At 42.1% G+C, this 12,728-nt stretch overlaps 1 protein-coding gene across 1 annotated transcript in view; it reads left to right on the top strand.

The window, feature by feature from the left end:
- PLBD1 (phospholipase B domain containing 1) overlaps positions 1-12,728 on the top strand; it is a 45,546-nt gene continuing 32,818 nt past the window's right edge. Inside the window, exons 1-2 of the mRNA XM_048301708.1 lie at positions 1-91; positions 7,352-7,571. Coding sequence (XP_048157665.1) covers positions 13-91; positions 7,352-7,571 — 299 coding nt within the window. The 5' untranslated portion in view covers positions 1-12. The remainder of the gene's footprint in view (positions 92-7,351; positions 7,572-12,728) is intronic.

The following is a 12,728-nucleotide window of genomic DNA, read 5'->3' on the forward strand; positions in this document are numbered from 1 at the left end:
GGGAGCGGTGGCATGGCTCGGGCGGGTGGTGGTGCGTGCCGCTGCTGCTGGGCGCTCGTCCTCCTGTGGGCGGCGGCGGGCGGCCGCGCAGGTGAGGCGAGCGGGGTCGCGGGGGGCGGTCAGCCAAAAGCCCCGTCGCCGTCGTGGGCGGGACGAAAGGAGGTACCGGCGCTGCCCTGCGAGTGCCCCCAGCCCCGGGCTTGCCAGGCAGTCGGGAGGGGTAGCCCGGCCCGGGCTCTGCTGCGGCTGCGGCAGCGCGGCTCTCCCGGGGGACCGCCGGGCTCCGCGCCCCACCTGGGGCAGCTGCACCTCCGCCCCGCGCTGCCTGGAACGCGGGTGCGAGGCCGCCGGAACCCCGCTCCTCACGGCGGGACCCCGCAGGCCGGGCTGGGTCTGGCCCCCCCAGGGGCTCCTCCGGGAGCACCTCGTGCCCCGGCGGCTGGGCCGGCGCGGCCGTGCCGCCTCGTGGGTGTTCGGTGCCGGCGCTTTCTAAACATCTTCCCCGTTCCCAGGAGGGGTGCCGGGAACCAAACTGAGGATCCAGCAGGTGGGAAGTTGCCTTGAGCTCCCAGCCGTGCTGGTTTTCAGTGTCATATGCAGGCACGGGAATCGTTCCGAATGGAGACTCCGTTGTGGTGCTGTGGCCTACAGCATGCTGCAGCTTGTGACTAACAGTTTTAGTGCTACCTTGTGGGTGTAGGTCACGGTCTGTGCTTCAGAACTCACACGGAATCCCAGAACGGTTTGAGTTGGAAGGGACCTTGAGGATCATCTTGTTCCAACCATGCTGCCTCGGGCAGGGACACAGTATCTTGCTCTTGTGCTGCTTTCAGTAAGTTCTGAAGGTTTTAAGGGCTGGATTTGGTGCTTATCTTACATGAATTTCCCAGTTAATGTATTAAGTGCCACAAACCAAGGAGAAATTCACCTAAGAGTTGTTTCAATGAGTGCAAAATGTTGTGATTATATAATTTTGTGGGCAGTCCTACCTCATCTTGCAGACACGAGTTTAAAACTTTACCTGGATTGGCAAAAACTTCAGTTAAGAGAACCAAAGGAAGGGTCAGCTGTGAATTATGCACATATGAATTATGAATTAATGAAAGGAAGTTTAGGGTATGAGGTAGTTTCAGCTAATGCCCAACTGATTTCTAACATCATAATTGAGTTCTGGTAGAAAACTACAAAGGAGCAAATAGAAGTGCCTTTAGGCTGTTTTAATGGAGTAAATGGCTTTCAACATTGTGAATTGTCTAGATTCCTTCTTTTTAAAAATTGGTTCGTTGTTCTTTAGTGTTTTGAATGCCTTGAAGGTTCTCCATCATACGCTCTGGAAACTGTTTCTAGAGAATGTTCTCTAATATGACTTAAATTGAGGTGCTCTCAGATTAGTGAAGCTATTTGTTGAATGGTTATTTTTCTTTCTCTGGGTGACCTATAGTGGGTACCTGTAACTGTTTTGGCAAATCTGCTGCATTTGCTAAACTTTACTAGTAAGTGTCCTTGTGAACATGAAAACCATACAAGACTGAAACCCTTAATTGATAGTTCACCTTTGAGTATTGCTTTTCTCGGATGTAAGCACAAACCAGGGGATTAGGCTTCAAATAATGACAGGCCTGTTGGAAGCAAATTGAAAAATTACTTAGACCTGAAGTATTTGAGGAAATAGGATAAATTAAGGCCAGTGGAATAGAAAACGCAAATGGCTTCTATTCAGGCAGATCAAGAAAGTATTTACTCCTTTATTTGAAAATTACTGGGCTTCGGGTTAATTTCTTGTGTGGTTTAAGATAATCTCTAAAGAAGCCCTGAAATGCTTAACATTTGTTTTGTAATAGATTCCAGTCATAACTGTATATTGAAATCTCACTTGTTCTTTAGAGTTATACCTTTTTGAAAAAGATAAAAGGATGCTTCTAAAAAAACCAAACACATAGATAGGCAGGATCAGAGGAGTGCCACAAAGATGATCAGAGGGATGGAGCACCTCTCCTATGAACACAGACTGAGGGAGCTGGGGTTGTTCAGTCTGGAGAACACTCTGGAGAGAGCTCACTGCAACCTTCCAGTAGCTGGAGGGGGCATATAAAGAGGAGGGAGATTTTATACGGGCATTTTATACTTTTCATATGGGCGTGTAGTGACAGGACAAGGGGCAATGGTTTTAAAATGAGAGAGGGCAGGTTGAGATTAGATACAGGAAGAAATTCTTTATTGCAAGGGTGATGAGCACTGGCACAGGTTACCCAAGTCAGTTGTGGATGTCCTATCCCTGGAAATGTTCAAGGCCAGGTTGGATGGGGCCCTGAGCAACCTGGCCTAGTGAAAGGTGACCCTGGCTATGGTGGGGAGGTTGGGACTAGATAGTCTCTAATGTCACTTCCAACCCTTAACATTCTATGATTCTGTAAAATTTTTAATGGAAAAATAGGTCAAGCTCTTTCAAATTAAAAAATTGAACAGAAACATCCTTGTTATGATTGACCTGAACTATTTAAATGCTATCCTGTAACGCAACCAGGGGGCTTGTCACCACAAGCCCCGGCATGCCCTCGGACAGAGGGGACGCAGCGTTGGGCTCCACAATGTCCTCGCTACACGGCTCAGTGGAATCGGCGTGGGATGGGTGCGTGCGCTGGCTCCTCCTCAGAGGAAGCACGTCGGGCAGCCGATGGACTAGGCCTGCGTTAGTCCGGAAGCAAAGAAGGCGGGAGGGGCCTCTGGTATGGGTTCCAACAGGTTTATTTGCGGGAAGGTCCAGGAACCAGAAAAAAGCCTCGAAAAGAAGCGGGCACACCCTTTTATGGGGGGGTGGAGCAAGGCGGGGAAAGAGAAAACAACCAATGGAGTACAAGCAGAGGGGAGGATACAATTTTTCAGAACAAATGGGGAAAACAGGGAGGCAGGAGTCACAACAGGGAGCCAATTAATAACTAAGATTGGGAGAACTTTCTGGAACAGGGGGAGGTAACTTAAAATTGGGAACCACCCAGGGGGAGGTAACCTAGACCTCAGTGATCTCGTCTGGTCCGCCTTCCGATCCACTGTCCTGGGTGGGGAAATCCACCCAGTGGGTGGCCCTGCTTTGACTGACATTTGATGGTTTCAGCCCGAGAGCGGGCTGAGCCACCCCAACAATGCTGTGATAATATAATCTTTACTACTGAACATTACTTGTAGGGGAGGGTATACTGAAATCAAATGTGCAATTTTGTTTTAGATTTTTTTTGTATTTTGAAGTGATGCAAAACTAATTTTCAGTGAAATGATATCTTCCCTATTTAGTGGAAAGTTTATAGGCAGAATCTATGGAGAACACCTCTACAAAAATAGCTTCACATTTGGAAAGCCATAGATAAAAACTAGTAGTTAAATTAAATTAGTAAAATTAGTAGTAAAGGAAACCAGTCGTTTTCATATTAGTAGGAGATGCTCACAGTTGTTAATTGAGGTTGTTACATGTGAACTAACCAGTGTTCCATTGCTTGTGAGTTGGTTTGTTTCTCAGACTAAGGAAAAATACGAATGCTATTTCTCACCTCCAGACCCTGTAGTTCTTTCCTCTGCAAGGGAAAGAGTTCTACTAATTTCTTCAATTATGAAGTCCAAGAACCTAACTTGATACATGTATGTTTTAAAAACTTCTTATACCCGGGAAAGCAAAAGGAAAAGCAGCTGTTGCACATTGCCAAACAAATTTTACTGGCGTTCTTAAGGCATGTCAGGTGTTATTTTTGTAGCTGTAATTTATTTAATAAATATTAGTGATGTTAGCTTGTTGGATGGTCTTGGGTCATCTCTGTACTGCTTTTCTTTAATTCCTCATCTTCTCTGTCAATTCTTTTATTGCAAATTACTGCCATTCTTTCATGTCCTCTTCAGCATCTGCTTTCCTTGTGTTTCATCATGTGTCAATCCTCTTAGTATTTCTTTTAATTGCTTGTTTCATATTCTAATGAACATATATGTATTTCTTCTCTCCTGCTGCCACCAAATAAAAGACAATGAGCAGTTATATTAAAACTTTGGAAGTACCTGTATTGAGCCCAAGAGGCAGAGAACAGATTTGGCATTTCAGCTTGAAACCCAAAGGGACCACTACCACCTCCTATTCATGGCTGAAATATGTTCCTTTTCCCATTATTTAGGGAATAATTTTGACAAAAAGCAGATACTTCTCACTTGCTGTAGAAATTCCAGCACTTCCTCAACTATAGTCCCTGTTTCTGGATCTATCTTTGGCAGAAGCATTGATGTGTCTTTATAAGCAGGCAGTTTGGAGGAGGGCTCCTCCCAGTCCGTACTGTCTGCAGAAGGGAGAAGGAACTGTTTTTTTCCAGGCTTGTTCTGTCATTGCACTTCTGCTTGTTTCTTTTCCACCGCACCGGTGGTTGTGGTGAAACTCTGCACTGCTGATGCTGTGCAGTTCTTCTGGCTGGCTGATGGAGAGGAAGGGTGATTCCACTGGCCTGCCCTATCCCCTGGGATTTTGACTCGTTCATCACAGTAGATGGTGTGTGCTTTGGTGTGTTACTGAGGTTATTCTAAGACACACTGCTGTGGAATAGTTACAGATCAGGCACAGTCTTTTCTGTTTGTCAGAGTCCTAATAGGCTGAGCACTTGGAAGTCTTAACTGTGATGAAAGGATGATTTGTAGGTTCATGAAGACCTTGCAATTGTTTTATATGCAAGAGCTGACCAATATGACTACTGAGATAAGAGGTGCTAGGACCCCTGCCTCACCCTCCAAAAATAAATGTAAAAATTCCAGTATTATTCAATAGGAAGGCTCCTGTTTTTTTCAGAATTCAAACAGGAGTATTTGAAAATGTGCAGGTGCTTCTTGTATATCTGTATTCCATGTTATGCTTCAGTTCTGGATGGCTTTCTTGGTAAAGGCAGTCCTTCTTGTTTAGATGAACACAGAATAAAATTGTAACAGATTAGGTGGTATGAAATGCTTTGATTACCTTGTAGTGTACACAGGTTTATAAGCTTGTAGTTTTAGCTCCAACTGCAAAGTGAAATGAGATGATGAGCCAATGAAAAGAAAAAGCAGTAATGGGAAATAGTGTTTTCCAGCATTGTTGTTAAACTATGCCTATAACAGCTACCTCAATACTATTCCTTTACAGGTCTCTCAAGGTTTGTTGCAAATTATCCTCTTATTTAGTATTTCCCCTTCCCTCCCATCCTCTTCGAGTCCTGGTTTTCTTCAGTTTAAATTTGTCATGTAGGGAAGCTGGAGCAGGGCAGACTTCAGGGGTAATTGAAAAGTTTGTTCTGACTTTTGAAAACAGCTCTGCATGTTCATGCTCTGGCAGAGCATAAAACAAAGAAACCCAGCCTGCCATGTAAGAGTACCTGTGTCAGATAGGTCTGTCTGGCTTTGGCATCCACTTTCTTTTCCAAAGGAAAGCAACAGCTATTTTGCTTTAGGCAGACACATTATATCTGACATACCTATTTAGTTTGCAGGCACTAATAGCAATACCCAGCTGCCCTGGTTCCTCTTGACTTCCAGCCACGTCTCCACAGCCTCCCAAAGAGAAGGAAAGATGGTCATGTTTTGTCTTACTTTGTTCTTGCTCTTTTTACACATTCCTCAACATCTTTGTTTACTGTGCAAGTAGCCTGTCTCTCCTCTACCCTGCAATGGCCGTCTTGGTTGGAATCAGCCTTCCCATTTACTGCTAGACAGGCAAGATGTGTTCTGCTCTGACCCCTTGCATCACTCTCTCACAGAAGCTCCTTTTCTCTGACTTTTTTGGTATGTAAGCTCTAGCTTTGTAAGGTGGCCTTTGGCTTTCATCAGTGATGATCCTTATCAGCCTATGCGTCTGTTTATGGTTTTTTCAGTCTGTGTGATTCTCATGTCTACCTTTAACCTTAAGTAGAAATGACTGCATCTATTGCTAGAAGATAGTTAAGGAGACAGCAGAAGACTAAGCTCATAGCTGCTTGAAGAGTTACTGGAAGTCCATCATGTCTCAGTCCTTTAAATAGCCTCAGTACCTGGCAGATGAAAAACATGTTTTTAAACACTGTGTTCCAAGTCCCTGAAGTTACTTCATCTCTAAATAGACTCAAGTAACAACTTGTGTTCATAGAATGTCGAAAAAGCAGAGTTCTTTCACTACTAAAATTCTGGTTCTGACAATGCATTTTCTGTTCCCATGAGAAGTGTCTGCAGTACATCATGAAGACTGATCTAGTGCACAGTGTACGAAGCCTAGCTGGAGGTTGGTAACAAGTGGTATATACCAGTGCTTCATACTGGTCAGCACCTTCCTTGATGACCTCAATGATGGGGCAGAGTGTACCCTTGACAGGTCTGCTGATGATGTGCCAGAGGGCTGTGCAGCCACTCAGAAGGGCTGTTGAGGAATTTATGCCTTAAAACTTTTCAAATAATTCTGAGAAATCTGACATTTGATTTTTTTGAACTCTTCTCACTTACAGTACTGTAGTACTGATTTGATCACTCATGAATAGGGAGCTGATGTAATCACAGCCCATCTTAGGGAAGATTCAATTAGAATTGTAGGATGTGGAACTTTATTGATTTTGTTGTTGTTTGTTTGGTGGTTTGGTTCTTTTTTTTCAGAAAGCAGTATACCTTGCTCTTTTTTCTTCGGTTTTGCAGGATTGAAACACAAGTAATCAAGAATGTTTCTTAAAACAGCGGTCCACATGGAACTCTGAGCAATCTAACGCCCTTCCTTCCTGTCATTTCATGCTTGGGATCGATTCTATCTCAGATGGATGGCAGACATTGTGTATCTTGTAAAGGACTGCATACCTCTTACGCTTTTGTCTTTAAGATTGTGACCCACTGAGTCCTAGTGCTTCTGTTATGCCACCTCCAGGATTAGTTGCCCAGATAGTCAATGTAGAAAACTTTTGCTAGTTTTTGAATCTTTAAGTGGAAAATTAAGTCAACAGTAGTTTATAATCCTTTGCAGTTGCTAAGGCATGCTGTCTCCTAAAGTAGATTTCAGTAAGATTTGTATAGATTGTCTTCTGGGCCAGGTAAGGAAATACTTTTCAGAGTTTTATGTTAACACTCAGCTATGTTGGAGCTGTACACTGAAAGAGTTGTAGATAACTTCCAGAAGAATAACACGAGAATGTTTAACTGTGAGCTTTTGTAAAACTCCAGTTAGTTCTCATGCCCTTTTTTAGTACATTAACATTAGTGTTGATCTCTGTAGTAGAACTAAGCCTGATGGAAAGCTATAAAATTAACTTTCTAAATTGCTAAAATACTGTCTTGACATTTCAGTATTGCACAGGAAACATTTACTTATGTTTGTTTCCCTTATCCTCTTTCTTCTCCACCACAGAACTCCGCTATGCAACTGTGTACTGGAATAGAGCTGAAAAAATACTTCAGGTCAGGAATATGCTGGACAGGAGTGGAGATGCTTATGGCTTCTACAACAACAGTCTACAGACTACAGGCTGGGGAGTTCTGGAGATCAGAGCAGGCTATGGCACTCAGACCTTAAGCAATGAAGATATTATGTATGTTGCTGGCTTCTTGGAAGGCTATCTCACAGCTCCGTAAGTACCTCAGGAAGCAACTCAATTCACGACACTTCCAGTGGATATCTGTATTTGTGAGGTTTTTTTGTTTGCTTTCATTGCCCTAAATTCCTGTCCATTTAAACATTTTTCAGCTGTATGCTGTTCTTTTAATTAGTAGCAGGTACGAAGTATAGCTTCTTCATTATGGGATCAGGATGTGCTCTCCCCTTCTCATCCTGCAGGCTCTCCCAACACTTTGGTGAGATAGATGAGTTCTATATTTGTATTACTGGTTAAGTATTGTAATCACAAAATAATGTATGTGTAAAGAAGTGCATAAGGAGTAGCAAAAAGTGTAGTTATTTCCCCAGCCAGTAGTTAGATGACTGATGAGGCAGTTGAGAGCAGATCAGGGAGAAATGTTGGTTGCAAGGTCTGCAGGGCTTCCTTAAGGACCTTTTTTAGCAAATACTGTCAAGAAACTGCCGGGGAGCAGATAGTGAAACTTGACAGCATGGGGAGTTGTCTTGACCAACTTAAGTAAAATATACACTGTAGGCCTGAAGGCAGACTGGGGTATGTCTAGAAGGGTGAGTGTTGTCCTGAAAGCCCTGAGGGGCTGCGCCTTTCCCACACTGCACATCTATGAAAAGTGACAGAATTTTGTACTTGTTACAAATCCAGTGCAGGGTTTTTTTTCTAAAATAAACAAAAAAGTCCATAACCCCAAACAGTAGCCAACCAAAAACAATAGCCAACCAAAAAAATTAACCAAACTTTGTTCTTTCCTTGACCAAGTTGGAAGACAGAATGATACTATGAAATACTCTCTGCTAGAAGATGGCAGATCTAGGTTGGACTTGATGATCTTAAGGGTCTTTTCCAGCCTAAGAGATTCTATGACTCTCTAAAGCTAGTGATATAGCTGAGAACATGACATGTGACTTGTTACTGAACAAGCTCCATCTTTTGTTCTATCAGCATAGTCATAGGAAAAGAAAAATTCCAAAATTCTGATGCCTGGCTGGGAAATGGTTGGGAGAGGTTTGTGATGGCTGCTTGTGATGTGACTTTTTGGCTTCACAAACTTTGCTTTCAGAACACTGAAATAAATACCCATAGGCTATGTTGAACAGGCCACCAAGGGAAGGTTGTCTGCTGACCATTTGTCAGATACAGCTGCTGGACAAGATGATATTCATTTAATTAGTAAGATATTTTAAGATCAGTTAATATTTATGGATAGTTCTCTGAGCATATGATAAATGTGACTCTCTAGTGGGGTTTGTTGATGAGGCACCTAGGTCTCTGGAAGTGTATAAGGGAAATTCAATAAAGTAATACTTGTCAATAACAAAACACTTCTGTGAGAGGAAAGGAGTCTTAAAGTTCATAGTGCACAACCTGTACTCCAAGATGGGAAAGGAAATGAAGTACATGAAAGATCTGAATGTATATTGTTGGATTATTCGGTGTGAGAGGTTACTGCCTTGCACTATTCAGTCAGTTTATGTAAACTGTCCCTGAATCTGGGGAATGCTAGCATTACATTTAGAATATTGTTCAAATTGGGTATTGTTCAACAGGTTTTTTTTCCTAAGGCTTTACCTAGGTATATTAATCAATAGGTGGTTAAGCTTTTGTCATACTACAGGTAGCCCAGTCTGTGCTAAGCTTGATTAGATGGCAAATAGTGCTCTAGCAGGAACAACTCAAACCCTGTTCCTCTTCTGCCTACACAATAGATTTATGTGTCTTCCTGGGTTTTAAGCAAACTTAAGTATATGTCTGTTCCTTTAAATGTGGTTTGAATGTGAAAGTGTCTACAGGGATTTATCTGCTGTCTTATTCTAGGCTAAATTTTAGAGGAAGGAGATTTTCTCCTTTTTTTTTTTTTTTTTTTTTTTTTTTTTTTTTTTTTTTTCCCCCTACATGCGTGTTTAGTGAAGATTCATGGGAGTGAAATTATCCAAGTTATTCTGCTCAAGGCTTTTGCCTTCTCCAGGTCATATGCTTACTGAGGTGAGGTTGGTTCCTAGCCCTGGCTGCTCTTACTCTAGGGCTAGCAGCTCCAGCACTAAGTGGCCCTTTGTAAAGAACTGGATATAGAAGAACTAGTAACGAACAGAAGTGAAGCTGAGTGTTTGTATTAAAGTGGAAAAGTAGGGCTTGAGACTTAGGCTTTTAAGCAAAGTGGGAAATTCAACTGTTTTAAAGGAGATTAAGTGTGAGAGTGGGTTAAGATGCAAAACCAGAAGTAGCCGAAGCCTTTTTTTCTGGGGAAACTTTTTGATAAAATCCACAGAGAATTCTCTGACAAAACCTGAAAATGCTTGCTATGAATAAAATTAGTATCAAATATTATAGATACCATCTGAATCGAATTTTTTTGGCTATTTCTTTGCCCCATTGCCCATCTGTAACTGCAGTGCAAGCGTATTTCTCACTGGGGGTTGCAAATATAAGTTTTTTCTGTCAGGTTGTGTAAAGCTATTTTGGATAAAGAGGGCTTCTCCAGAAGCTGAGAATACCTTTTGAAAATGTTTCACATAAGGAGCAGAGATGAAATAGGGATGTACTCTCTTGACCCTTGATAAGAGAGAGATCCTATTATTTGAGGTTTTAGCTGCATGACCTCGGTGGGTTTTTATTTGGCAAACTGCAACTAATGAATCCTTTTATAGACTGTGTTTGCAATTTCCTAAATTGCAGAAGTGAGAACCCACTAAGGCTGCAGATGTTAAGATTGCACTCAGAACTCTATTTCTCCTTCATCTTGCCTAGAATGTAGAGAATCCTAATTAACATGCTGGCAGATAGATGTTCTATCTATGGGACAGTTAAACAAGTCTTCTGAAGTAAAACTGGGAGATAGCCTTTCTCAATCTGTAACTTTATTCCCATCAGACTGCCTGGCCCATTTAGGCTGTCTTCAGGGAAACTCTAGCACCATCACAACTTTCCTTAGAGAAGGTGTCCCTAAACACTCTCATTCTACTTTTGCACACATTGGTGCCCACAGCTCATCCTTCTTTTTGAAGTTCTTGGTAAGAACACGGGAGAGTGTAGGTATGTGTTTAGCTTTGGGGAAGGCTTTATTTGCATTGTCAGCCACTTAGCTGCTGGAGTGAAGACTCTTGTGTGACTTACCTGTACAAGCACCTCAGGTGGTTCAGGCAGAGCCTTCCAATGTGAAAACATTGGTGTGCTTGGTAATTGAAGAGCCTTTTAGTACATGGCTACCTCTAGTCTGAACAACTCCAACGTCTCCAGCTGTCTTGCATCCATATGCAGTAAAGACTCCATGAAGCAGACACAGAGTGGCTCTTTGCAGAAATCCTAGAAGTCCTACTAGAAGAGCTCCAATGTGATGAACTGATAGGAAGGAGATGTTGGTGTCTGAACCCATGTTGAAGTACAGCTTCCTGCAGAAGCTGTTGGATGAGCAGGAGCTCCAACTTGACAGTGCCTGCAATTTGGAGACCTTCAGGAATTCTCAGCTAGCTCAGATCTCACATTACTCCTAGGGCATGAAGGAGAGTTTCCAGACACAGGTAGGCCCTTAACATGTAAGCAAAAGAGTGACAAAGTATCTCTCTTAAAAGTATATGCCTTGCCTATGATAGGAACCTAAACAGACTGTAAAATAACCAGATTTTAAAAAAATCAAAATATGAAACATGCTAGAACTGTTTTATCTTGGATTACTGGGGAAGAATTAATCTCAGCTCTAATGGTATAGGTCAGTGGTAGAAAAAGCAATAGTCAGACCAGTTCTCCAGTGATGGAAATGTAAATCTTCTCTACAACGTGCTTCATCTTTCTAGTGTTGACACTTGATTCAGAGTATAAGAGTATCTGTATGTTTTTAAAATGCATAGTTAGATGTTGGACAAATTGAATCCTAGTGCCCGTAGCGTCTGGAGATCCAGACACTTTTATCCCAAATCTCTCACCTTTCTGTAAAGTCCAGTCATATCATCCAGCCAAGTTATTTGCTCTGGCTTTCTTAGGTATGAAATTCCTTTCCCCATTTCTAACAGAGGCCTGACTTGACTTAGTGGCAGAGCATATCCAAATCTGTGACATTGTTTTAAATCAGTTCCAATTGGGACATGCCAGGTGCCTAAAATCTGAAGCAACATTAATTTTACTCTTTCCTCATAAAGCCTCAACTGACCTGAGTTCTGTCATCTTCCTCACTAATTTAAAGAAGGAGGACTCTGCTTTTCTGGTTTTAGACTTGGAATTCTTGTCCCGGATTTGCAATTGCCTTGTGTTTGGCCTTAGATGTAATTGCAAAGCCTTACTGTAGTGATCCAATTTAATTCAGAGAATAATGCCCTTACAAAACGCACAAGCCATGCACATAGAAGCTTTGTTAAAGCAAAAAATGCCAGAGAGAGTAACTGGGGGAAAAATTCTTGATAACCTTGGTCATTAAAAAAAAAATCAATTCCAGGAATTGTCTGTCCTCTGTTAGCAAGTAAAAGAGTGAAAGCCATTAAAGAAGGTGTTTTCAGTCACATGATTCTGAACTAACCCAGTCTCTGCATCAGTCATGACAGCTTAAAGATACTACTGCTGTAAAATCTGCCTTGTGTTGCATAATCTTTGAGTGCAAAATAGAGAGTAGAGCTGATGGTTGAGTCTGGAAGCCTGATCATTTGTCCTGGCCTAGGCAGTGGTTAGGCCAGGATTCTAGCTGGATTTTATCTTCCTCATCTGGCTCTAATCCCTAAATGATCATCTGCCAGATGGACCAACTCATGCTATTTGCTCCTCTTTAGTGACACAAGAGCTGTGATTTCTAGTATGGAGTATGTCATGCTCTAGTTCCCTTCCTAAAATTTCTTGGGATTTTTGTTTGCCAAATTCTCTGTGAATATGCAGGGGTGGAGAATATTGATATGTTTCTCCAACTTTCTTGCTGTCTTCAAGAAGTAGATTATGATTATTATTTTTGTAGTCTTGAGTTACATGGGAGACAGGAAGCTCTAGAACTAAAATTAGTGCTGGAGCTGCAGTTTTGTGAAAAATGTAATGGTGCAAAGCTGTTGAATGCTCCCCACTTGTCCCAGCACCTCCCTTCCACAACCTAATTCAAACTACAAATAAAAATAAACCACATTTTTGCTGGGTTAGTGTTATGCCTGAATGTGTGAGACAATTGGATTTGATTGTCAGAATGGT

This window comes from Corvus hawaiiensis, chromosome 4 (genome assembly GCF_020740725.1).
Source record: "Corvus hawaiiensis isolate bCorHaw1 chromosome 4, bCorHaw1.pri.cur, whole genome shotgun sequence".
Classification (NCBI taxonomy): Eukaryota; Metazoa; Chordata; class Aves; order Passeriformes; family Corvidae; genus Corvus; species Corvus hawaiiensis.